A 27,129-nucleotide genomic window follows, 5' to 3' on the forward strand; every position below is an offset into this window, starting at 1 on the left:
GGAGTGTTTTCGGAGCGTTGTTGGGCTGGTCGTATGGCATTCCTCTGTCTAGTATTTTAACACAGGTTTTAATTTTCAATTAAATTTTAACGCAGGTATTATTTTAAATTAGTTAATGCTTCTTCTAAAATAATGGATGACATACGAACATATTAAGCGTTTATCCACTACTATCAGTAACAGTTATTTCTAGGCTTAATCCCTTAATTTCAGATAGCCTAGGGACAAAGGAAGACTGAAGAAGATGGTTATTGATGATCTGGAGACAGGGTGGTGGTCAAGTTTAAATTGCAGAGAAATTGTATGTGTAGTGAAATGGTATGTGAGTGCAACCAAAAATGGACTTTTGCCTGTATTTAATTTTTAACTTGTATTTTGTATTGCCAGAAACAGCATGTAAGGGGTTCAACACCAATGTCAGACAAGATATTTCTCAAAGAAACGTCATCAGCTCTGATACCAGACAAGTTGGCTGCAGTAGGCTTCACAATTTGATGTCTAAGGTATAAATTGGTTAAAATTACTGGAGCCATTACAATCAATCACAGGCTTCCTTGCCACTGTCAAAGATTGGCTATCTATTAATTTGCTGTTAACAACAGGAGTAATGGAGTGTTCATTGACCAAGTATATTTACATAAAATTTATCAAAAGAGTTTCCTAGTGAAGAACCAAAGAGATTATCGGGTCCAAACATCAATGCTGATATCAAGACCATTTTAGAACTAAGAACGGGTGTGGTGTATCATCCTTAAAGTGCAGGGTGACATGTCCTGGTATACAGAAACCCCTCACTATTTATTTTGCTAAAATACTATAATCCTTAATAATGTGCACTGTTTATGTCTCTTTCATTAATATAGAATTCACAAAAATCTGCCAACATGCCCTTATAGTAACATACTAGCTCCCAAAGACAGTACTGTAGGGACGGTGCTCAGCATTACAGAATAACAAGAATAGTTGTTCTAAAAGATCAATGAGAATGTTTTAGGGTGGTATAAGACTGACTTACTTGTTCAGAATAAATGATGTTTTAGCCTTGGATTCACTCGCAGGGTCTCTGAAGGTTACGTTTTGGCCCACTTTACTGGAAATAGCTTTTCTTCCCCGTGACTTTGTATTTCTAAGAAGCTCTTTTTTTTCTAACTTCTCCTGGAACTCGCTGAGAGGAACCAGGTCTGCAGATAGAATTTTCATTAGTTTATAGTATCTCCAATTATGTTCGCTTCCCCCATCATATACATGTGCAACATGTATAAGCACGGTATTTTGCAACTGAGGTTTTTTTTAATTCATAAATTAATTGGTACAACAACAAGATTTTTTGTGATGTTGGCCCAAGGTAGAATGTTGGCCAAGATACCGAGAGAGCTCCCATCTCTTCTTTGAATTGTGCTACAGAATCTTGAATACCCACCTGAACAGACAGATGGGACCTCAGTTTAATGTCTCCTTCTGTACTGTACTGAAGTGTCAGCCTAGAGTCCTGGGGTAGGGCTTGAACTAACACTCTCACTTCTGACTCAGAGATGAGAGTGCTAGGAAGGAGAGACAGGGGGAGCACTTGGTGCACCTATGATACTGCAGACAGGTGACAGTGCAGCCCAGCAACTATACATGGTTGCTGAAGTCAAGGTGGTGCTGCATGTGATGCTTGTGAGGATGGCTGCCCCATGTCATTCCACAGCATCATCCCATAGGTCAGCACTGCAGCATACCTGCAAGAAAGTGTAACCAAGTTTCAAGCCAGAACTGATCATTCCTGCCTCTGCACATGTGTAGGCTCTTTACTGCATGGTAGCAGTAGGTGTCCTTACAGCAGAAGGTACAGCTCAGCCTCTGCCCCTCTGTTAACCCAGAACCTGAGAAAATAGGTTCCCTCGGTCATTTCTAGGCAGGTTTGTCAGGGCCTGAAGAAATAGTTGGTGGTATCTTAGTTGGTGTGGCACTGCCATATCCTGACCACCCTAGTATGCCTTCTTTCATACAATGCCAGGTAAAGCATGACGTGCTGTGATTGAGGTGTTGCTAAAGCACCTTACAGAGAATGGTTGGTCAGGCATTCACATCTCATAGTGATGTTACCAGAAATTTGCTTGTACGATTGCCTTTGAAAAAAGGGATATCCACATCTGCCAAAGCGAGCTATGTTACCTCTATCCCAATACAGGGATGCGGGTACCAGCAGGAGGGCACAGAGTGCCTCTTGGATTGCATGATGTTCCTGGCATCCCTCTGCTGTCCCCCTCTTCCTTTGAACATGTCAGCTTGGAGGATCCCTACGAGCCAACCTATTGGTGCTGATAAAGAGAGCTTGGGGCAAATAAATAATGATAACTGGCACAATGATCTTGAACGCCTAAGTGTCAGCTGGAAAAATAAACAAAATAAAATACAAAAAGGACCTTTAAAAGGTCTGAAAACCTACCTTTAAAATCTGTTTGCTTTTTAAGGGCCTTCCTGCCTTCAGGTCCACTGGTGATCTCCATGGGTGTGCTGGGGATTCAGCACACCCACAGGCTGAAAAATGGTGCTACGCCGTTCCCTTTACATAGGATAATGAAGTGCCCACCTGCACGAGATGGCAGCAGTCTGTGCCAGCAAATTCCCTTCTCGCCCCCACAAAATTGGCAGCCCCAGAAACTGGCACCAAATCTCACTCCATTTTCTAACCAATAACACTCCATTTTTGGACACAAACTAGGTGGCGAAGAGACTATAGCCAACCTATTTGAGTTTCTCATCAGAGATGTGGTAGTAGTGAAGAACGTGCTCCACTATCTATTTTGTGAGGTTTGCTATCCATTTTGAGGGAAGGAAACATCATCCAGCTTCCTGCTTGGGCAGAAACAAGGCTGTTGATAGTTGTCTGGCAAAGGAGATACCTGGATCATCAGGTCACCTCAGATCTGGAAGATTTCATGGCCTAGTCTGATGTGGTTCTTCTACTCATGAAGTTGAACTGCTAGATAGCTGAGGATGTCTGCTGTCATATTCTCTACCCCCTAGTTAAATGTTGTGCTGGGAATATCACATCATGATTCAGGCACCAATGAGCAAGCTGCATTGTTTCTTGACAGACTGAGAACGAGTTCCATTTTGCTTATTGATGTATTGAACAAGCATTGACTTGTCTGTTCAGAGACACACTGACTTGCCAACAACAGAGTTTGTAAATATCTCAACCAATGTTACTGTCAGCTTTGAGTTTGTTGATAGGTGGATTTGTCCTCCATTCATCATCCTTGAGTCCAGTTATTTTGCACATGGGTGCCTCATCAATACAGGAAGCATCCATTATCAGCATCAGCCAAGGAAGTGGTGGCTGGAGAACATTGCACTCTTGGAACCACTACCTCAGATCCAATTCAGGCCTTATCCATCCCCTTGTCCAGCTCCACACTGCATTAACATTAACCTGTGAGGAGACCACTGATAGAGCAGGTTCCACAGTAGGGGTTTTCTAAACAGTTGGGCAATTGGAACAATAAAGTTGGCTGCAACCAAGAGACTGAGAACACATAGGCAATGTTCTGCTTAGACTCTTAAACTCTCACAAAGAGAAGATGTCAGTCTCTGAAAGACGATAAGCTGGTCTGGTGACAGGGAGACTTTTCCCACAGTAGTTTGGAAAAGTCGCCTAAAAGCATCATATCCTGATTTGACTCTAGATGAGATTTCTTGTAGTTTGTCAATGAAGCTGAGCTCCTAAGTTTTGATGAATAGCTGTTGGACAATTGCCCAAACAGTCTAAACAGAACTTTCATAAGCTAGTAATCTATGTACAAATAGATATTCAATTGTAACCATGTGAGATGAGCTGCAACAGATAGGCACTTTGTGATCATCCTAGAGGCTGAGGAGAGACCAAAGAGAATCAGTCTATTACTAGCTGCCTGTACCTGCAATGACAAGGCCAAATGGCAAGGGTAAGTAAGCATCTTTGAATGTCATCTGCAGCCAGCAAACCTTTGGATACATTGCCTAAATGGCTTGAGATACTGTTACCACCTTGAGCCTTTCTGTTATGAGGAATTTGTTCAGTGCTCTGAGATTTCAGATGGGGCGGTTACCTCCTGATCTTTTGGGAACTATGAAGTATCTATCCCTTTTGTGAACCTTTTGTGAACTTGGGAACTCGCTTGATGGCATATATAAGGAAATACTGCCAATCTCAGTTACCAGTATATCAATTTGAAAATGTAGGTGGTACTCTCAGCTGAAGGTCTCCCAGACCAAAGCATCTTTTTTCAGTGGCCATGAAGTATTGCAAATGGCCTCTAACCCCAGCCTTGAACTTTAAAAGCCATGCTTCAGATTTCCAGTTCATTTTCTCCCAGTCAAGAAAAACAATTTCCACTCTTTGCCAAACCTTTCCTCAGAAAATTAAATGGTTTGGGTAGAGTCTATCATAGAGCAGATTCTCTGCGAAAAGAATAGGCTTCCTGGGCCAAATGGCCTTTTCTCATTACAGATGTTCTTATACAAGGGGCAACGTTCTAGAGAGTGAGTTCCACAGATTGACTAAGTATATGAAGCTATGCCATTGTATTCTTTTTCAACTGATGCTGAATGTGGAAGTGCTTCTGCAGCAGATCATGTGCTCCTGGCATAAACGTGGAGATCTGGTTTGTACCCTATCAATTCTTATGAGTGTTATGGTCACAATTGTGGTGGGGGAATAACAGTCCAGAAACAATTTTGTAATTTTATAGAGGATGGATGGAGTAGGCCATCCTCATCCTGAAATTATGACAATAAGCATGTAACTGTTCCTCAGCCCCTGTCTCTGCTACTCTTGAACTGGCCTCCATGAAATCCAGTAGTGTCACTGTTTGACTTCCTGTTTGATTTTTTTTCTCCATTCTTGTGAAGGACTGCCTGAACTCCATAATTCATTTCTCGGTCAAATGCCAATTTTAGGATAGATATATTTATTTTTCCCTTCTTTGCCCATTATTCCTCGTCTGCTTCCAAGCCCCGACCAATATCATTTTATTATCCGACGCTAGGAAATCTGCGAGCGGTCTAGAATAGGAAAGCACTTGGCCTTCACTCACTGCCTCCCCTATGTGATGATTGAGTGTGAAATCATTTCTTACCACAGCATCATAGAAATACTTACAGCCTGAAAATCATTACCTTCAGGTTCTTTAGTCTTTACATTTAGTTCTGTCTTCTTCTTGCACTCCTTTTGCTGCTGGAACCAGTCCACGGCATACCCGTTAGTAATTAATTTGGTGAAGTTTATTGGTTCACTCTTTTTTGGTAAAGGCCTAAATGAAAGGGTTAATAATTATTATTGTGCTCCAGAATATTCACATTTTAAAGCCATTTCCTATTTGTTGATTCTATTGTATTCACAAAGATTTACGAAATTGTGCTAGAAGGTGTAAGGCGATTAATCCAGCATCAAAGCTGAAGGTCAGGCTAGGATGTGTGGCCCAATTAAGAGTTCTATATACAAATGCACGGAGTATAAGGAATAAATTAAATGAACTACAGGTTCAAATTCAAATTGGAGGATATGACATGATAGCTATTACTGAGACATGGCTGCAGGATGGTCAGGATTGGGAACTAAATATACCGGGTTATAAGGTATACTGGAGAGATAGGGAAAATGGAAGACGGGGAGGAGTAGCCTTAGTGATTAGAGGTGAAATCACTTCAATGATAAAGGAGGATATAACGAGAGGTAAGCAGCCAACAGAGACCTTATGGGTTGAATTGAGAAATAGGAAAGGATCTAAGACTATAGTGGGCATTGTATATAGGACCCCTGGCAGCAGCTCTGAAGTGCTAGATTGTATAAATGCAGAGATTAGACAAGCATGTAACAAAGGCATAGTGGTCTTAATGGGGGACTTTAACCTTCACATAGATTAGGGAAAGCAGACTAGCAACTGTCAGAAAGGTAGTGAATTTCTTGAGTGTGTCCGGGATAGTTTTCTACAGCAGTATGTCCTAGAGGCAACAAGGGGGCAAGCCATACTAGATTTAGTAATGAGTAATGAACCAGATTTAGTTAACAGCTTAACTGTGCATGAACATCTATCCAATAGCGGTCATAACATGATCGAGTTCAATGTAATGTTTGAAAGGGAAAAAAGTGAATCAGCTGCTAAGATTCTAGATTTGGGTAAGGCGGACTTCAATGGGATGAGACAGAGACTGTCCACAGTAAACTGGGCAAATCTGTTAATGGGTAAAATGACTGATGATCAGTGGGAAATGTTTAAAGAAACATTTAACGAGATACAGAATCAGTTTATACCCCTCAGGGCCAAAAAAACAGCCATGGACAGCTAAAGAGGTAAGGGACAATATAAGACAAAAGGAAAGGGCATACAAAAAGGCAAAAAATGGCACAGATCCTGGCGAATGGGAATGATACAAAGATCAACAAAGGGTCACAAAACAGATAGTAAGAGCTACAAAAAGAGAGTATGAAAAGAAACTTGCAAGGGATATCAAAACCAATACGAAGAACTTTTATATTTACATTAGGAAAAAGAGGGTGGTCAGGAGCAGTGTTGGCCCCTTAAAAACTGAAAGTGGGGATATTGTCATTGACAATGGGGAAATGGCGGACATGTTGAACAATTACTTTGCGTCAGTATTTACAGTAAAAAAAGAGGATAGCATGCCGGAAATCCCAAGAAAACTAATATTGAATCGGGGACAGGGACTCGATAAAATTAATATAAGTAAAGCAACAGTAATGAAGAAAATAATAGCACTAAAGAGTGACAAATCTCCAGGACCAGATGGTTTCCATCCCAGAGTTTTAAAGGAAGTAGATGAGCACATTGCAGATGCCCTAACTATAATCTTTCAAAGTTCTCTAGATTCAGGAACTCTCCCTCTAGATTGGAAAATTGCACATGTCACTCCGCATTTTAAGAAAGGAGAAGGAAACCAGGGAATTATAGACCAGCTAGCCTAACATCTGTTGTGGGGAAAATGCTGGAGTCTATAATTAAGGATAGGGTGACTGAACACCTCGAGAATTTTCAGTTAATCAGAGAGAGCCAGCATGGATTTGTGAAAGGCAGGTCGTGCCTGACGAACCTGATTGAATTTTTGAAGAGGTGACTAAAGTAGTGGACAGAGGAATGTCAATGGATGTTATTTATATGGACTTCCAGAAGGCATTTGATAAGGTCCCACATAAGAGACTGTTAGCTAAGATCGAAGCCCATGGAATCGTGGGAAAAATACGGACTTGGTTAGGAAGTTGGCTGAGCGAAAGGCGACAGAGAGTAGGGATAATGGGTAGGTACTCACATTGGCAGGATGTGACTAGTGGAGTCCCGCAGGGATCTGTCTTGGGGCCTCAATTATTCACAATATTTATTAACGACTTAGATGAAGGCATAGAAAGTCTCATATCTAAGTTTGCCGATGACACAAAGATTGGTGGCATTGTAAGCAGTGTAGATGAAAACATAAAATTACAAAGCGATATTGATAGATTAAGTGAATGGGCAAAACTGTGGCAAATGGAATTCAATGCAGACAAATGTGAGGTCGTCCACTTTGGATCAAAAAAGGATAGAACAGGGTACTTTCTAAATGGTAAAAAGTTAAAAACAGTGGATGTCCAAAGGGACTTAGGGGTACAGGTACATAGATCATTGAAGTGTCATGAACAGGTGCAGAAAATAATCAATAAGGCTAATGGAATGCTGGCCTTTATATCTGGAGGACTAGAGTACAAGGGGGCAGAAGTTATGCTGCAGCTATACAAAACCCTGGTTAGACCGCACCTGGAGTACTGTGAGCAGTTCTGGGCACAGCACCTTCGGAAGGACATATTGGCTTTGGAGGAAGTGCAGCGTAGGTTTACTAGAATGATACCCGGACTTCAAGGGTTAAGTTACAAGGAGAGATTACACAAATTGGGGTTGTATTCTCTGGAGTTTCGAAGGTTAAGGGATGATCTGATCGAAGTTTGTAAGATATTAAGGGGAACGGATAGGGTGGATAGAGAGAAACTATTTCCGCTGGTTGGGGATTCTAGGAGTAGGGGGCACAGTCTAAAAATTAGAGCCAGACCTTTCAGGAGCGAGATTAGAAAACATTTCTACACACAAAGGGTGGTAGAAGTTTGGAACTCTCTTCCGCAAACAGCAATTGATACTAGCTCAATTGCTAAATTTAAATCTGAGATAGATAGCTTTTTGGCAATCAAAGGTATTAAGGGATATGGGCCAAAGGCGGGTATATGGAGTTAGATCACAGATTAGTCATGATCTTATCAAATGGCGGAGCAGGCACGAGGGGCTGAATGGCCTACTCCTGTTCCTATGTTCCTATGCTTCTCACATGGAGTTTCGCATGCTAGCTGCAGTCATCGGGAATTCAAGCATGTGTTCCCCAAAACTTACTGTTCATTTAAACTAATGGATGGCAAATCACTGGGTGGGGGGGGGGGGGGAAGGGGAGAAAGGTGAGTTTGAGAATTACTGATATGTGCACCCATCGGGTGAGGCTCCACAACAGGAGCGTCATTTTATAAAATTGCCTCTAAAAGACATTACTGTTTGGATTTAAACATCTCAGCATTCAATACAATAATCTTGACAAGTGGATTATGTAATTTTAGTTTGCAATGGGTTAAAGTTCCTGGGTTAGGAGAGGGCACAACTTGAGTGGATCGCCTGCGGACGATGCAGGAGCTTATGGTGGAACCTACATTTTACAGGTTTCCATTCCAGTAACATTCTGTCTTAAATTCCGATCTTAGCTGGGGCGGGGGGGGGCGGTGGTGAGGGGCGAGTCTTGTTCCTGCACCCCCCAAAGTCCACAGCCAGCTATGAGGGTGTGTCTGGGGGCTACCCTGGGAGTTCAGGGTAAAATGCCCTCTTTAGGCCCCGTGGAAGCCACACCTGCTGAGAGTGGGTTTGGGTTCTGCTGTGAGAGCTATGGGAATCGATCCCAGAGAAAATCGATTAACTGCAATTGAAGTGCAAATTGTGCTTTGTTTCCCTTTAGAAAAATTAAACATTTTTTAAGTTGTCTTTGGCCCAATAAGGGTCCTTGTTGTCTCCCATGTGAGTGGCAGGTCCTGCTCCGACTTTCCGGTGGCCACACTGGGCGTCTCTGTTGTACTTCTGCAGGCATGAGCCTCCTACTCCATTGGATCACGAATAGGCCATCCAGCCTTCCCGAGCCTGTTCTGCCATGCAATTAGATCATGCCTGATCTTTCCAATTCCATTTTCCCACTTTTGCTCCTTATCCCCTCATACCCTTACCCAACAAAAATCTATCGATTTCAGTCTTGAAAATTTCAATTGACCCAGCATTCACAGTCTTCTGGGGGAGGGAGTTCCAGATTTGTGCTACCCTCTCTGTGAAATATGCTTCCTGGTTTCACTCCTAAAAGGTCTAGCTCTAATTTTAAGATTACGCCCCCTTGTTCTGGATTCCCCTACCAGAAAAAATAGATTCCCTGTACCTACTCTATCGAATCCCTTTATCATTTTAAAAACCTTAATTAGGAAATTGGACATGAATTTAAATTTGAGGTTAGGATCAGATCAGCCATGATCTTATTAAATGGCGGGGCAGGCTCGAAGGGCCGATTGGCCTACTCCTGCTCCTATTTCTTATGTTCTTATGTAGATCACTCCTCAATCTTCTAAACTCAAGGAAATACGAACCAAGTTTATGCAACAGGGCCTCATTATTTAACCCTTTAAGCCCCAGTAGCATTCTGGTGAATCTGCGCTGTACCTCTTCCAAGGCTGATTTTTTTCCTGAGGTTTGGTGTCCAAAACTGAACAGACTGATTATTAAAATGACCCCATCCTCACAATTTGGGACAGGATCAATGTTTTAACCAGTCGGTAACCATGTCATGCCTCACCATATTTCTGTCAGTGGAGCAGGAACCCTAGAATTTCAGCCCGAAGATGTGCAGAACCATGAAATAAATGAAAATAAAGCATTATTAAATCATATCACTCATGTAGTGCCTTTTGCGTTTGGCAAGATAATTTAAATTGTTTTCCAATTTAAGATGTCCTTGTTCTGTTCAGTTATTAGCAAGCCTTGTTTTGAATACTTTAGGGATGTATATGTTTGTGCATGTGTGTGTACATTACATGCATTCAGTTACATTTGTCACATTAAGAAGGATTTCAATCTAAACAACTGGGCCAACAGGCAGCAGTTGCAGTTCAATGTGGATAAATGTAAAATAATTAATACGGGGACAAGGAACCAAAAGAGGGAATGTGTGTTAATTAGAACAGTGATGATGGTCAGGAATAGATCTGTAAAACAGTGAGCACAGTGCATAAGTGCTCTAAAACAGCAAGTAAGGTGCAAGGCTGCTGAGGGAGAGTACAGAAGAAAAGAGGTTGTATTGTTGTTGTTTAAAGGGATGGTCAGACCCCATTTTGAGTGTTGTGTGCAGTTCTGGCCACCTAATGGCTGTAAACGTATTATTGCTCTTCAGAGGTTACAGAGCCCAGCAGCAAATATGACTTTGGAGAGGAGAATTTGAGGTGATCTAACTGAAGATTTCAAGATTAGGAAGGAAGTTAGTAAAATTGATCCATGCAAATTGTTGACTGTAATGGAAAGTTCCAGGGCCACAAGTTAAAGGTTAGGAAATTAGCAGTCAGGCAGTGCTCTTTCTCTTAAAGGTAATAGAGTTTCATTTGGGGCAGACATTATAAATGGGGCCGAGACAATTTGCTGTGTTTCTAGAGAGAGAAGGGATTGAGGGAGATGGTGAGAAAGTGATATGTGGAGTTGATCTGCGCCAATATATACTTGAAAAGGAAACATTTGCAGTGCTGTGACAAAAGAGTGGGGGAGTGGGACCAATTGGATAGTTCTTTCAAAGAGCTGGCATAGGAATGATGGGTCGAATGGCCTCTTTCTGTGCTGTATGATTCTATGTATTCTCCTTTTTTAGCTTTCTCTAAGCAATACATAGTACTCCGATTCTCCACCACCTTCCCAGTGAGTGCAGCTTCCTGCTGGGAGAGCAGGATCACTGATACTCTTTATAACCCACACAAAGAGCCTCTCCCATTCACAATCTAGTTGCTATGCCAAAGTGGCCTGGGAGATTCAAATTATTCCTCTATTCCAGTGGGGAAGTGCCTGGGATATAGTTGATGCACGTACAACACTGCTTAAATCAGTAACTAACAGATTAGGGATCATATATGTACTGAAAAGAAAAACTTGTATTTATATAGTGCCATATTGTGTCGCCCAGAAACATCCCAAAACGCTTCATGTGCATTTCTCTTAAATTGCAGTCACTGTTGTGTAGATAAATGTAGCAGTTATTTTGCATATAATAAAGTCCTACAAATACCATTGGAATGAACCAGCAATTAATCTGTTTTTGATTTGTTAGTTATGGGGGGATTATTGACTTGACCATCAGGAAAACAAACTGCTCTTCTTCAAAATAGTGCTATTGGAGTTCTAAAATGCAATAACAAACCAGGCATCTAATTTGTTCCCTGTATGTTAGTGCTACCACACATGCTATGTTCACTAATTCCTTGAACTGGGAGCATGGGTTGGAGATAGAATTACAACACTGTACCCCTGCAAGCATGGCTCTATGTTGGGAGCTCAGAATAGCAGACTTACTCCATTTGTAAGCATTATAGTAAGCAGTGATGTAATTTTGCCCACGCTCCTAAACTTTCTGCTACGAATAAATAGGTCTGGAAATCCGTGGCTCTTCCAGTGCAAAGGTGCAAATTAGGCCAGGTAGTGGATATGCCATTTTTCCAACCTTCCTTGACAGTTTTCACAGGGCCATGTAGGGGGTGAAATCCTACCCCAGACAAGGGAACAGCATAGGAGGAAGCATGGCTATGGGCGAGGACTCCTAGGCTGAGAGTTCCATGTCCACGTCCTGCTGGCGCATCAGCAAACTGGTACACCGAGTGGAAGCAGGCATACCGACTCATTGAGTAGCAAAAGTGTAGCCCCCCTGGGTTGTGTGTTGGACCCCCAAAGAATCCCGCTGGCTTTAATTGCCTGCGGGATTCCCACCAGCGGGGGCTGCGCACGCACCCCCGCACGCCCAAAGAAAAAAATTTTGAAAGTACATTTTGGCCCCCTTACAAAGAGGGCATTCGTGTCTTCTTTCAGAAGGACCCAGCACTTCCCGATGACCAGGCACCACTCCACATTTTGTAGCCCACTGGGGCAGGTGGCCACTCAAGATCTCAAGATGCCCCACTAGTAGCCCAGGTGTCAGCACATTATATTTAAATAAAATGATCCCCCCCACCCCGACCTTGTAAACTTTGGCAGGGTCAGCTCCGGAGACCATGGATGGGCGCATCCTGACATGCCAGGATATTGTGCCTGCAATACAGAAATATAACAGAGAATACTACTGGTCTCCTGAAATAATGGGGCCGATTTTAGCACCCGCTCTCGGGTGCGTTCTCGGCGGGGGGGGGCTCGAAAATCCCGAAATGGAGGAGCGGGACCGGATCGCGCCTCGATCCTGCCCACTTCCGGGTTCCGCGCTGACTTGCGGGGGTGCGTGCGCAGCCCCCGCTGGTGGGAATCCCGCAGGCAATTAAAGCCAGCGGGATGCCACTTGAGTGTATTTACTTTGGTTGTTCAGGTCATTAACTGACCTGATTAAGGGACTGTGTGTGATTTTGGATAAACATGGGACTGTTTCACACACTGGGGGAAACAGTCCTAGTTGAAATGGACGTGTTGCAGCCGTCAGCCTGTGGCAGCTGCAAAGGTCCATTTGACAGGTTGGGGGGGGAGACCCTCAGCCATTGCAGGAGGCCGCTCTGTCACCTGGGACAAAGTTTGGCCTCCACCACCCTCCTCCTGATGGTCGAAGTCACCAACCTGCACACTTACCCCGGGGTCCGGAGACATGTACCTACCTTGCGGACCCCCTCAGATGTACATCTTGCAGATGGGGGCCGCCGTAGCTGCAGTCATGACCTCCTCGGAGGACGAACAGCATCACCAGCCTCGCCATCCACGCCGTCCACCTCTGACACGTGGAGCTCCATAACAGAGTGCTGTGACACATCCACCTGTACAGCAGGAGGGAGGGCTACCGCAGAGAGAGATACGTCGCAGAGGGCACTACCCTCGCCACAGGGTCCACAGACCGAGGCTCAGCCTCCTGGACCTCTCTGAGCAGCAGTGCACACGGAGGCTCAGAGTCAGTCGACATGTAGCCGTGGACATCTGCAGCCTCTTTCATGCCGAGCTGCTCCTGGCTGGCCCGTGCACCATCTTCCTACCTGTCGCTGTCAAAGTCACCACTGCCCTCCCGAACTTCTGCTCCACAGCCTTCCAGGCTGCAACCGGGGACATCCCCGATGTCTCTCAGTCGTCTGCGCAGAAGAGCCCTGCAAATACACCTACACCCACTCTGCAGTGACACACTGGGTGGCATCAGTGGTGGGTCCTCATAGGGATACCAAGGAGCAGGCATTATTCCACAAACCGGACAGGATTCGCGAAGACATGGCAGTATTGGTGCCAATATAATGTGTGATGTGAGTTGTTCTTTAAGTCAATAGATGTAAGAACCATGACAAACCCTCAAACACCCTTGTGCATCCCCTTCATGCTCACGACACGTTTGTCTTACGCTGCCTACTGCACATATGTGATGCATGCCCTGTGGCTGCAGCACAGGTGGTGGCAGGTTGAGTGAGGCTGGCCGTGAGAGAGATGCACGAGAGGGTGAGTATGGGATAGAGCCATGAGATTGTATGAGGATTGGGTTGCGTGGTAGTGGCAGGGTGAGTACTCGCGAGGTGAGTAGGTGCAGGTAAGATGAGGATGAGGTTTGAGTGGGTATGAGGGGTGATGTGACAGAGTAGTGTTGGCAGTGCTGAAGGAGATGTGGGGTGGGGGCAGTGTTGTGGCAGACGGAGTGTAGGGGAATGAGTAAGTGTTCTCATTGTGGCTGACCTACTGAGGTCATTGGAGTGCCTCCTGCACTCTATGCAGGTGGGCGATATGTTGGTGGCGCTGGTGACCTCCTCTGCCACCTCGAGCCAGGCCTTCTTGGTGGCAGAGGCAGGCCGCTTCCTCCCGCCCGCCGGGTGGAAGATCTCTGTCCTCCCCCTCCTCCTCACCCCATCTAATGATACCTGGGGTGAGGCATCATTAAACTGGGAGCAGCCTTCCCCCTGGGCTGCTCCATGCTGTAATTTTTGCTGTTTTTGGCAGCATCTGTCAGTGGAGGACTGCCTCTTTAAATAGAGCGCCTCCATGCTGACAGATCTTACTGCGCATGCGCAGCCCGCCCGACGCGCAGATCAGCATCGGGGAACCCGGAGGAGCAGGTAAGTGGATCCAATTAGTGTGTTGCCTGCTACGATCGCGCGGGCAACCCACAAATTTCACCGGGCGCGTTGAAAACGCGCCCGCTGGCCCACCCGCCCAGAACCCGCACCCCTGGTAAAATCGGGCCCAATATTTCTCATGTTTGGACCACTTGGGTGGTGCCTTGTAGTTAGAGCGAGTGGACAGAATGACCACAGGATGTTGCATGCAATGCAATATTGTTATTGAAAGAGACACACGTGTGCTTGCCAAAGAAGGAGTAAGGCAAAACAGATCCCAGGAAGAGGATGAGGAGGTTCGAAAACTCCCTGCAGCACACCAGCTAGTGCCCATCCAGCTTAGTAGCATTTTCCCTTGAAACGATTCCTCGGGATTTGCTTGTGATTCCACTGGCTGCCGACTTCTACACACTGCAGGCCAAAATGATCCTGTCTGTGAGTCAGGAATGGCGTGCTCCATTTCAGTTGTGGAGTTCTGAAAGCATTATGTGGTTGTTCCTTCACAGGAGCTGCCAAGGGACTTCAAGGCTACCACCTGCTCCCGTGGCCTTGATGTTAACCTTCCTCACCCTGCAAAAATGGTGCATGGGAGGGGTGAAAATTAGGCTGAGCTAACTTTCTGACCTCAGGTCACTCCATACCGGCGCCATCTTATCTTCACCGAATTTCAAGTTGGCCGAGGCTCCCGCTATGGGCATGCGGGGGCTTACTTTACATTCAAGAGTCGCAGCCCAATGACATCATCGGGCTGTGATGTAATCTTAAGTATAAGTCAGGGGAAGTCCTGCACTGTGTGCAGCCTGACAGCAGAACCAGCCTGAACAGCCAACTGGCCAGGAGAAGCCAAGATAAGTTTCTGTCAGAACTCCTTGTGGGCCAGGAGGGCAGAAGTGCTCTCCCCAGGCTCTGGAAGGAGATCTTGGGCCTCCCCTCGATCTCCTCCATACCCATCTTCCCACTGACTGCTGGGGACCGATCCATGGGTCCCCAGCTGCGGCTCTCTGCCGCCAAATTCCTGCTCCCACTCGTCGGCCAAATAATGGATTTGGCGGGTGTCGGGTGGGACTCCAGGAACTTTTATGTTACTGAGGCCCTGTCGTTAAGATCGGCTGGGCCTCCACGTACCCGGACTCTCTGGGTGCGCCGCCCCCTTTGGGACTCATGTGCACCGTGTTTCTGCATTCATAAAACTACCGGAGGCCAAATCCTAACAGTGGCCACTGATCTGTGCATGTAGATACTGTTGCATCTCTGAATTCCTTCCTGATGGCTGTCCCAAGGGTATTTCCAAGGGCTTCAACATCCTCAGTGATGCTCCAACTCTACTCATTGCCTGCATGTCTGAAGTCTTCCATGAGGCCTCTGATACTGTAGATAGCGCTTGCTGCATGACATTACCCAACTGGATGGTGGGATTCGCAGCTCCATCCGCACCAGCTTGCATCATTTTGAGTCGTTCACCAGTTCCTGGTCATAAAGATTCTCTGCTTCATCAGTGGACCATAATGTCAGAATCACAAAGTGACCATGCACATGCTGCACCTCCGTACAGAAACAGCCAGCACTTCTTCCCACACCAGCACAAGCCCTTCTTCACACATTGTGTTCCCTCTTAAACTCACTCAATGCCTCCAGGATGTATGTGTGAGAGCTGGTCACTGCTTCAAGTTAAGTAGGTGGTGCAGAATGTTGAGGTGACCATGTCAATCCCCAAGTACTCACATCTTTTTCTAGGCTTGTGGCTGGTCTGCCTAAAAAGGGATAGGATATAAAGGTGCACACACACACATGCGCACACACACACACACACACCAAAAAATACCTGGGTATTAGCCACTAGGTCTGTTGGGCAATTTAAGTTTTCTTTGATTTTAGATTCGGTTATTTGTTCTTAATAACAGTATAAAAAAATTAGAAAGAAACTCTAACTGATAATCAAGGGGTTTGAGCCAAGATGTCATGTTACAATTTAACTGGAAGGAGCAATTTTATTAGGTCTGGTCAGGTTTAGGAAAGGAGGACTGAACAAGGTTTTTTTCAATTTTCTTCCCATCCTTTTATTAGGTCTGTATGCTTCATGTCCCTTCCAGTAGCAGAGACAGCAAGCAAGTAAGCTGTTCCCACAGTTCTGCCAATGCAACTGTAACTGAGTTTAAGAGATACATTGGAACAGTCCAGATTGGCTCCCTCTTGGTTTACCCTCTGGCCCTTTGGGAAACGCCTGACCTGAGATCCACTTACCATCTGCCCATGATAACACAGTCGAGATTTATAACTCAACATGCAGGGAATATTGAGTGCAAACCTAAGTCCTAACACTCTGTCATACAATGTGTTGATGCACCATCACATCCTCCAGTGCTACGTTTAAAAACGATATTCAAAGAAAGGATATTTTTAAAACACAGCAATGTAGCACTAATAAATGTGGTATCTCTGTATATGTACTGCCGAATAATTACTGGGGCAGTGTTGAAGCACCTGGCCAAGCTCAGGTCTGCACTGAGGCTCAACACAGAAGGCAATGAAGCTTCACAGATTCTATTTCGAAGTACTGTCCATGCATGTAGACTCCTTTCCTATCACAGATGGTAGCCCTGTAGATTATCTTACTGGCTGAGTGTTTTATGACTAGCAGTCACTTAACTGAACCACAAGCAGTTCAAAGACGCAATCATATGAATACATTAGATGACAGACCTGTTTTCTCTTACAGATAAAGTAGTAGTAGTGTTATTTTTAAGTCTTCTATGAAATCTGCACCATTCTTTAGTTGTGAGCATTATAGCTCAGATTTTGCGAGCCAATGGAACAGGTTTACTTGCACTGGCAGCTCAGGGGTGAGACACACTGAGTTTTACAATGTAAGTCCCTTACTCTAATTTGAATAGGCTACTGACCTATGAAAAGTTTGCCCAGAGAACTTGGCCTGTAGCATACTTGGCTGAGAAGTGCAACATCTGGGAAGGTAATAGTTTTAAAGAGCTGCAGGTCTCACAAAAGGGGAATCTGTGATGGTGGCAACAACAACAACTTGCATTTAGAGATAGGGAGGGGGCGAGGCCATGGAGGAATTTGAAAACAAGGATGAGAAATTTAAAATCGAGGCATTGCTGGGCAGAGAGCCAATGTAGGTCAGCGAGCACAGGGGTGTTTGGTGAACGGGACTTGGTGCAAGTTAGGATACGGGCAGCAAAGTTTTGGATGAGTGGGCTAATTGTTCCCAACGACACAGTGGAGATATGTGGGCAACACTGCTCTCTTTGATGCTGAAGAGTTGTAGATGCTGCTGCAGGAGGAGTATTAAAGGAGGAAAGTCCTATTTTGGGCTGAAGGCCATCTCCAATAAAAGTACAGGTGCAAGCTGCATGGAAGATGCTCCTCACTTTTGCACATGATATGGGCACCCCATGAACTCGGCCATGTGCTTAATTTTCTGACCAGCGCCCGTTGCCAGCAAGGCCCTATAAATCGGAGCTAATATTAAAACAAGTTACTTCAGGAAATGTCAAATGTAATACTGAAACTGATGCATTTTCTAACCAACATATTGACATCAATTAAAAACAGAAAATATTAGGTACTGATGGAAAATAAATCCTTCTGGTTCTGATAAATTATAACTTACATGGCTGGAAACTTATTTTCCAAGTAGTCCCCTTGCGCTGTTTTCTTAGTAAACCCTTTGTCTCTTTGCTTCTTGTCTGTAATTTCTGGCAACTTCAGCTATAGTATACAAAATTGGCACATTTTTTGTTAGAATAAAGTAGGCAGCTTGCAGTGTACATCTATTAACAACGGTGACAAAGAAACATTATTTGAAGATGATTATTGACAATTCACTGAAAATGTCCAATCAGCTTATCAACAAGGCTAATCAAGTATTACAATGCATTTGAAGGGCATTTAAAGTTGAAACAAGTTATCCTAATGTTGTATAGATCATTGTTACCATTCCTGCTGCAGAACTTTGCAAGTTAGGCGTGCATATTGGAAATTGGGGTGTGTGTCTAATTTGTAGTCCCACAATCTTCCATTATTGATGCACAGTGGGCCAAAAGGCCTCATTCTGTGCTACCATTTTAATGGGTGAATTCCTGATATGCACTCCTAATGCACGAAGCTCTGTAGCTCGAAGGAATGAAGAGAGACTCATAGAGCTGAACTTATTTTTACTGGATAAAAGATTTACAGGCAATGCTGAGAGAGAATCCATAATGTAGATGTAAACAGTTTATTTAATTTGAACTATAAACCTAGAACTCTAGGATAAAAAGATAAAGTTATCAATATCCAGTAGAAATCATCAAATCATAGCACAGAATGAGGCCATTGGGCCCACTGTGCGTGGGCCAGCACTCTGAAAAAGCTATCCAGTTAGATCCATTCCCCTGCCCTTTCCCCATACCATTTTGCACTTTTCTTTTTCAAATATCTATACAATTCTCTTTGAAAAGTCATTATGAATTCTGCTTCCACCGTCGTTTCTGGTACTGCATTCCACAATTGTCTCTTGCTTTTTGTATTCTATTTATAAAACCTAGTGTAAGAAAAGCATTATATACAAGTTTTCTATATAATATTGCTAACCTTGTTAGGGAAAAGCACTATATCAGCTTTTCCTGTCAACAAAGGCTTTCTGTTCATCCACAAACTTTTGGGTTACCTCGTGCAGATAGGCCTCCTTGAGTAATAAGCATCCTGTCATTCTTATCTCATGTGCATAAGATGGATAAAGGAAGTTATTCATACTTTGCTGGGAGCGTTGGATGCTTTGGACAAACATAGTGTTCTTGATAATTGGAAACAACTGATCATATAGGAGGCATGGGGCTCGATATTAGGGAGGCGGGTTGGCAGCAGGGGGTCGACTGGGCGTGTGGGTAACAGACAAGAAGCAAAGAGACAAAGTGTTTACTAAGCGGGCGCACCGCGCACTCGCATCACAGGCTGTCAGCAGGAGGAGCCCTATTTAAAGGGGCAGCCCTCCAATGCTCCTCCTGCAGCAAAGAACCAATTTAGGATCGTGGAGCAGACCAGAGGCAAGGCTGCTCCAAGGTTCTCTGACTCCTCACTCCAGGTGCTGCTCGATGGGGTGAGGAGGAGGAGGGACATTTTTTTCCCATCGGATGGGAGGAAGTGTCCTCCCTCCACCACCAAGAAGGCCTGGCTGGAGGTGGCCGAGGAGGTCACCAGCAGTGGCAATGTGTCCAGAACCTGGGTGCAGTGCAGGAAGAGATTTAATGACCTAACCAGGTCAGCCAAAGTGAGTATACTTACGCATTCTCCCACACTCCATCTTCCACATCACCTCCATCACCACACAACCCCTTCTGCACTGCCACCACAATGCTCTTCCATCACTCCTCACAGTGTCACGGGTAGGTGCGGGAATGTCTGCGATGGAGTAAAGGCTAGCCTCCATCGAGCGTCAAGCACGGCTCAACAATGAGTCCATTCAGGCCCTGACAACAGCCGTTCGGATTCAAGGTGAGCAACATTCTGCCGCCTTAAACTGGCTTACAGATACCTTACAACTGGCCTTCCAAGGCTTCACACAAGTCCTCCAAACTGTTGTCCAGCAGGGTGGAAGGAGTGATGTGGGCCTGGGCCAGGAGAGGGATGATGGTGAAAGGGGACATGGAAGTGGGGACGCCACTCAAAGCGCTCACACGTCTCACCCATTGCCCCCCTCTCAACCAGTACCCGCAATGCTGCCCCCCCTCCAGGTGGCTGAGTCTGCCCCTGGACAAGTGCAGGTGGAGCAGTCTTTGGAGGGATCCTCATGGGCAGCGAAATCCAGAGGACGTCCGCACTAAGCATCTCATCGGTCAGGGCATGAATAAGAGCAACTTGCCACTACCTCTGCTGAAGCCACATGGGTAGCACCACGTAAGGGTTCCCGTAAAGTAAGGCGAAGGTTTTGTGAGCACAAAGGAAATGCACAAAGGTGTAAGACAAAATGTCATGTTTTTGATTTATTTTCCTTTGTTTTGCAAAAAATCATAAAAAATTGTTATCACCACTACTGCCACGTCTTTGAAAATCTTGTCTGGTTTGTGCAATAATGCCCTTTCCTGAGGATCACCATGAAGACCCACTACTGATGCCATCCATTGTGTCACTGCAGAATGGGTGTAGGTGTATTTGCAGGGCTCTTTTGTGCAGACGACTAAGAGACGCCAGCGATGTCCCCGGTGGCACACTGAAAGGATCCGGAGAAGTTGTTGAGGGCAGTGGTGACTTTGACAGCGGCAGGTAAGAAGATGGTGCTCGGGCCAGCCAGGAGCAGCTCGGCATCAAGGAGGCTGCAGATGTGTACGACGACATGTTGAGTGACTCTGAGCCTCCGTGTGCACTGATCCTCAGAGAGGTCCAGGAAGCTGAGCCTCGGTCTGTAGACCCTGTGGCGAGGGTAGTGCCTTCTGCGACGCATCTCTCTCTGAGGTTACCCTCCCTCCTGCTGTGCAGGTGGATGTGTCACAGCACTGTGTTGTGGAGCTCCACATGTCAGAGGTGGACGGCGTGGCTGGCGAGGCTGGTGATGCTGTTCATCCTCCGAGGTCATGACTGCAGCTACGGCGGCCCGCATCCGGAAGATGTACGTTTGAGGGGGTCCGCAAGGTAGGTAAATGTGTCTGCACACCAGGGTTGAAGTTGCAAGTTTGTGAATTTTCTTGTCAGGAGGAGGGTGGTGCAGGCCAAACTTTGTCCAAAGTGACAGAGTGGCCTCCTGCAATGAGTGAGGGTCTCCCCCCCCACCTGTCAAATGGACCTTTTCAGCTGCCACAGGCTGGTGGCTGCAACACGTCCATTTCAACTGGGAGTGTTTCCAGTAGGGGAAACACTCTCAGTTTAGTTGAAAATCCCACCCCTCCTAAAATATCCTACAAATCAGGTCTGCTAATGACCTGAACTATCACATTAATTGCCTTAAGTGGGATTCCGTTGGCATTAATTGCCGGCGGGAGTCCCGCATGCAGGGGCTGCGCGCGTATCTAAGCGCGTCACTGGGGAACCCGGAAGTGGGTGGGTTGGAGCCGGGCTCTGGACCCGCCCCGGGAATCCCTGATTTTCGGAGCCTCCCCGCCGCAAACCCCCTGCTCGGACATCCAAAAATCGAGCCCATGACGTCAGATGTTGTACATCATCTGGAATTTAAGAAAGTAACGCAGATGCCAGATTCATGAGACAAGGAGGATGATTGATGGGAGGCTCCGTGTAAAGCTAAGAGGCAAAATTTTCACTTTGAGCCGGGAAGGGAGCAGTGTGGGGGGGGATTTTCGGGTGCGAAACTCAGAAGGTAAGTTGGCAGGTGAGGTCAACAAATTTTACTTCCGGGTTTCGCGCCTGGCAGCCAACCTGATTGACAGGTTGGCTAGCTGTCGGGCAGGGAGCCCTGTAGTAGCAGGCCGGAGTTGGAGATCGGAAGGAGGTATGGAGGGAGGAATCACGGGCTGGGAAGGACATCAGATGGGTTGGGACTTGGAGATCGGAGGTCGCTGGAGGTAAGGTGAACAGTTGGAAGTAGGTGGGGATCCATGATTGGTGGGGGGGGGGGGGGGTGCTGATTGCTGGGTTCCTGTCAGGCAGGTGAGCTTGTTGGGCCTGGGTAAAGCACTCCTGCTCCTCCGGGTACACAAGCAGTGCAACAAAGGCACTCACCTCATGGATCTGGCCCTTCCCGCTTGCTTTCGCCTGATGTGAATGGGAGGCGATGGGAAACCCAAACAGGTAAGGTTTGTTCATTCATTTTAATTTCCCAATACACAAAATATTAAGTGCCTTAAGTATTTCAATGAGGTACATTGCCCCTTTAAGTATCGGCCCGCTGGCTTTAAGAAGGGGCGGGGTTTCCTGGTGTCTGCTGTGCAAATGCAGACAAACCTGCCTGGGTTAAACCCGGAAGTGGGCGAGTTGGAGCCGAGATGTGGTCCCACTCCGAAAAGCTGTTATTTTAACCTACCACCAGCCCCCAGCCCACCGTCTTGGGGGTTAAAATTACCCCCGATGTGTCTAAAAACGTATATGTGAGGATTAAATCATTTTTATTAGAACGTTCTCAGAGCGAGGCTGGATTGCTCACCTGATCTCAAGGACCTTCGAGAGGTGCACCTTAGAACCTTGTGTGGTGATAAACTTTGATATGTTTAATTGTACTCTTATATTTTAACATCTTTGCTACTTATTATAACTTCTTAATAAAGGTATTATACTTTGGAACAAAACACCTTGGAGCTTTTTTGATTAAAGACTGAACCAGTAAAATAGATAACTCACCCTAGGATTCCATGTGTTTTTCACAGCTTTATCAACTTTAAATATGTGTGTATTTGAGCCCCTAAACCTCTCTGTTCTTCCACTCCTTTTAAAGTGTTACCATTTAGTGTATATTTCCTCTGTTTATTCTTTCTCTCAATTAGTATCATCTCTCATTTCTCCACATCTGTCATCTGTTTGTCCAATCTACTAATCCATCTCTGTCCCCCTGAAGTCAATTAGTTTTCTTCACAATTATCCATTGCCCCTGTTTTTGTTTCATCTGCAAATTTTGATTTTGTGCCCTCTACACCCAAGTCCAGATCATTCATATATATTGAGAAGAGCAGTGGGCCCAACCTGAGAAATATGCGTTAACTATTCCTATTTATTTTCTATCTTTTAACACATTTCCTATCCATGCTGGAACATTCCCTTTAATTTTATCAACAAGTCTCCTGTGCCATGCCTTTTAGAATGCCTAAAGATGGGATTAAAAATTATCTTGTTAGGTACATACAGATAATCAAAAACTATATGGAATATAATAGTCCCATTGCTACTGAGATCATGAAATTGTCTTTTGTGGAAAGCAACTGGCCAATGTTGAATAATAGTGATGTATGGAGAAATAGATAATCTCGATTACACCGTACACCTTTGGTAGATGAAAGGGAATTTTTACAGAACATTCACTTAGGTGATTAAATCAATAGAATGAGGTCCATGACATGGCAGAGTAGATATGGCCTTTGGAATAGCTCACTTGGTCAATGGCTTTTTTCATTCCTTACAAGTGAGGATGATTGGAGTTTGTAGTCAAGGCTGTTAAGCAGTAATTCCTTGATCCTGCATTCCCAGCAGGAAGCCATGTTCACAGGAATTGCAGGTTGGAGAATTGGAGCTACAATATTGTAGCCCTATTTCTAATTTTTTTCAAATTTATTCCGGAATGTGGGTATCGCTGGGAAGGCCAGAATTTATTACCCATCCCTATTGCCCTTGAGAAGGTGGTGGTGGTGGACCTTCTTCTTGAACCGATGCAATCCATGTGGTGAAGGTTCTCCCACACTGCTGTTATGTAGGGAGTTCCAGGATTTTGACCCAGTGACGATGAAGGAACGACAATATATGTCCAAGTTAGGATGATGTATAACTTGGAGGGGAACTTGGAGGTGATGGTATTCCCATGCATCTGCAACCCTTGTTCCTCTAGGTGCTGTCGAAGAAGCCTTGGCGAGTTGCGGCAGTGGATAGTACACACTGTGGATAGTACACAGCGCAGCCACGGTATGTCGGTGGTGGAGGGGGTGGATGTTTGAGGTGGTGATTAGGCTGACGATCAAGTGAACTGCTTTGTCCTGGATGGTGTCGAGCTTCTTGAGTGTTGTTGTAACTGCACCCAATCAGGCAAGTGGAGGGTATTCCATCACACTCCTGACTTGTGCCTTGTAGGTGGTAGAGAGGCTTTAGGGAGCCAGGAGTGAGTCACTTGCCGCAAAATACCCAGCCATGGCATTTATGTGGCTGGTCCAGTTGTGTTTCTGGTCAATGGTGATCCCCAGGATGTTGATGGTGGAGGATTCAGAGATAGTGATGCCATTGAATGTCATGGGAGGTGGTTGGACTCTTTCTCATTGGAGATTCACAGTCCCTGTAAATGTGACTTCCCGACTAGGTGTACAGGATTATAGAATTACTCTTTTAATTTTCTCCTAATGCTCGAATATTAAAAAGAGGGTCTATTAGGTGATAACAGTGGGTGCGGGGGGGGATGGGGATTGGAATCACTTCATAAAGAATTTAATTATCAGCCACAGGGGAAGGTACAACAGCCTTGTCTAACTAGAGTCACTTTTATACTGGCACATTTTTAATTTAGATTCCAGGTAACTGGCATCGATGAGCCAGCTCCCGGCATTTAAACTGCTAACAACAAACTGCATTTATATAACGCCTTTAACATAGGAAAACATTCCAAGGCACTTTACATGAGCATAATAAGACAAAAATTGACACCGAGCCAAAGAAGGTAATAATAGGACAGGTGACTAAAAGCTTGGTAAAAAAAGATATATGTTTTAAAGAGGATCTTAAAGGACAAGAGAGAACTTAGGGAGGGAATTCCAGAACTTAGGGTCTAGATAGCTTAAGGCACGGTGGCCAATAATGGGACCAAGGGAGTGGGGGATGCACAAGAGTCCAGAGTTGGAGGAACTTCGAGCTCTCGGAATGTTGTAGGGCTGGAGGAAGATACAGAGATAGAAAGGGGTAAGGCCATGGAAGGATTTGTACATGAGGATGAGAATTTTTAAATTGAGGCATAATGGATCGGGAGCCAATGTAGGTCAGCGAGCACAGGGGTGATGAGTGAGCAGTAATTGGTGCAGGTTAGAAAACAGGCAGCAGAGTTTTGGATGAGCTCAAGTTTATGTAAGGTGGAGGATGGAAGGTCAGCCAGGAAAGCATTGGAATAGTCAAATCTGGAGGTAACAAAAGTATGGATGAGGGTTTCAGCAGTAGATAAGCTGAGGCAGCGCCAGAGACGAGCGAAGTTATGGAGGGGGAAGTAAGTGGTCTTTGTGATGGAGAGGATATGGGGCCGGAAGCTCAGCTGAGGGTCAAATAGGACACTGAAGTTGCAAACAGTCTGGTTCAGCCTGATATAGTGGCCAGGGACGGGGATGGAACCAGTGGTGAGGGAACAGAGTTTGTGGCAGGGGCCAAAGACAATGGTTTTGGTCTTCCCAATGTTTAATTGGAGGAAATTGCAGCACATCCAGGACTGGATGTCAGGTAATCAGTCTGACAACACAGAGACAGTGGAGGGGTCGAGAGAGGTGGTGATAAGGTAGAGCTGGGTGTCGTCAGCGCACTTGTGGTACCTGACGCCATGTCTTCAGATGATGTCGCTGAGGGGCAGCATGTAGATGAGAAATATGAGGCGGCCAAGGATAGATCCTTGAGGGACTCCAGAGGTAACGGTGCGGAGGTGAGAAGGGAAACCATGGCAGGTGATTCTCTAGCTACAACTGGATAGGTAAGAGTGGAACCAGGCAAGGGCAGTCCCACCCAGCTGAATGACGGAGGAGAGGTGTTGGAGGAGGATGGTGCTGTCAACCGTATCAAAAGCTGCAGAGAGATCGAGAAAGATGAGGAGGGATAATGCACCACGGTCACAGTCACATAGGATGTCATTTGTGACTTTGATTTGGGCCATTTCAGTGATGTGGCAGGGGCGGAAATCTGATTGGAGAGATTCAAACATGGAGTTGTGGGAAAGATGGACAAGGATTTTGGAGATGACAACACGTTTAAGGATTTTGGAGAGGAAAGGGAAGTTGGAGATCGGGCAGTAGTTTGCAAAGACAGAGGGGTCAAGGGTGGGTTTTTTGAGAAGGGGAGTGATGACATGCAGATTTGAAAGGGAGGTGGACAGTAATGAGGAGAGGGAGAGAGGGAACTGTTTACAATATCAGCTAGTGTGGGAGGGAAGGAAAGTTGGGTGATCATCAGCTTAGTGGGAAAAGGATCAAGAAAACAGGAGGTGGGTCGCAAGGACAAGATGAACTTGGAGAGCACATAAGGGGGGGTAGGAGAGAAACTAGAGAAAGATGTGAGTGCAGGGCTATGGGTGGTGGGAACCTTGGCTTGGTGGGCAATGGAAGGGAGGGAGGCAGCAGAGGCAGTTAAATGGATGATCTCAATTTTAGTGACAAAGAATTCAGTTCCCTTATTCCAGTGGCAGATACGTAAACTAAGGTTTATTAGCTTTATCCTTTTTTTTGTCTTGGGCTAAAATGACCAATGTTATTGTTTCAAAGGTCATCATATGACAGTGCTTTTTTTTTATAACTGTCTGTGGTAATCATGAGCTGGCATTAGTCTGTGGATCATATCAGTACAGTGAACATATAAAAAGACGACTGACTATTGTCAGAGATTACTGTCAGCTAAAGTCACAGAGGACTGAGCACTCACCAGCAGGCATGGAAGCTCAGTTCTGAAGAAAGGTCTGCACTCAAAACACCAATTTATCTATTCTTTCCACCTATGTTGAAGGACCTATTATGTGTTTCTGTTTTTCTTTCACATTTCCAGCATCTGTAGTATTTTGTTTGTCAAGTGTTTGTAAGCTCCCTTCTGATTCTAGTTAATTTAGCCGCATGCCACAATTAAACAATTATCGCCTGCAGTCAAGCTCCAATTGCCAAACTGCTGCCTTTCGTGTTAAAGAAGTGGCCTTCAATACGCAATAATGCATGATGTTGAAGTATATTTTAGCTGCTTATGTAATCCAACAGGCGCTTATCCATTGCTAAAACTCTTGAATGTGTATTTTACAATTTAAATTGTTATTGAAATGTACAGTAATTTTAACCTTTTTTAATTTCTTGTAATAAATTTTTAATATTTTGTATTTTATATATATATATATATATGTGTCCTCCTTTTAGTATTTTGAAGTCATGTGTGATCTGTGGTAGATTCTGCACAGGATTAAATTTAAAGGATGCTTCTGACAGTTGGATAAT

At 45.1% G+C, this 27,129-nt stretch overlaps 1 protein-coding gene across 3 annotated transcripts in view; it reads right to left on the minus strand.

Moving 5' to 3' along the window:
* Window positions 1-27,129, minus strand: part of LOC137333112 (uncharacterized protein C7orf57 homolog) — a 137,600-nt gene that overhangs the window by 26,916 nt on the left and 83,555 nt on the right. For 2 of the 3 annotated variants that reach the window (XM_067997270.1, XM_067997261.1), the window contains exons 6-8: window positions 17,964-18,061; window positions 5,146-5,279; window positions 1,016-1,181 (exon numbers count right to left, since the gene is read on the minus strand). In XM_067997270.1, the coding sequence (XP_067853371.1) occupies window positions 1,016-1,181; window positions 5,146-5,279; window positions 17,964-18,061 (398 nt within the window). The remainder of the gene's footprint in view (window positions 1-1,015; window positions 1,182-5,145; window positions 5,280-17,963; window positions 18,062-27,129) is intronic. The other variant, XM_067997279.1, reaches the window with a different exon arrangement.

Source organism: Heptranchias perlo, chromosome 2, assembly GCF_035084215.1.
Source record: "Heptranchias perlo isolate sHepPer1 chromosome 2, sHepPer1.hap1, whole genome shotgun sequence".
Classification (NCBI taxonomy): Eukaryota; Metazoa; Chordata; class Chondrichthyes; order Hexanchiformes; family Hexanchidae; genus Heptranchias; species Heptranchias perlo.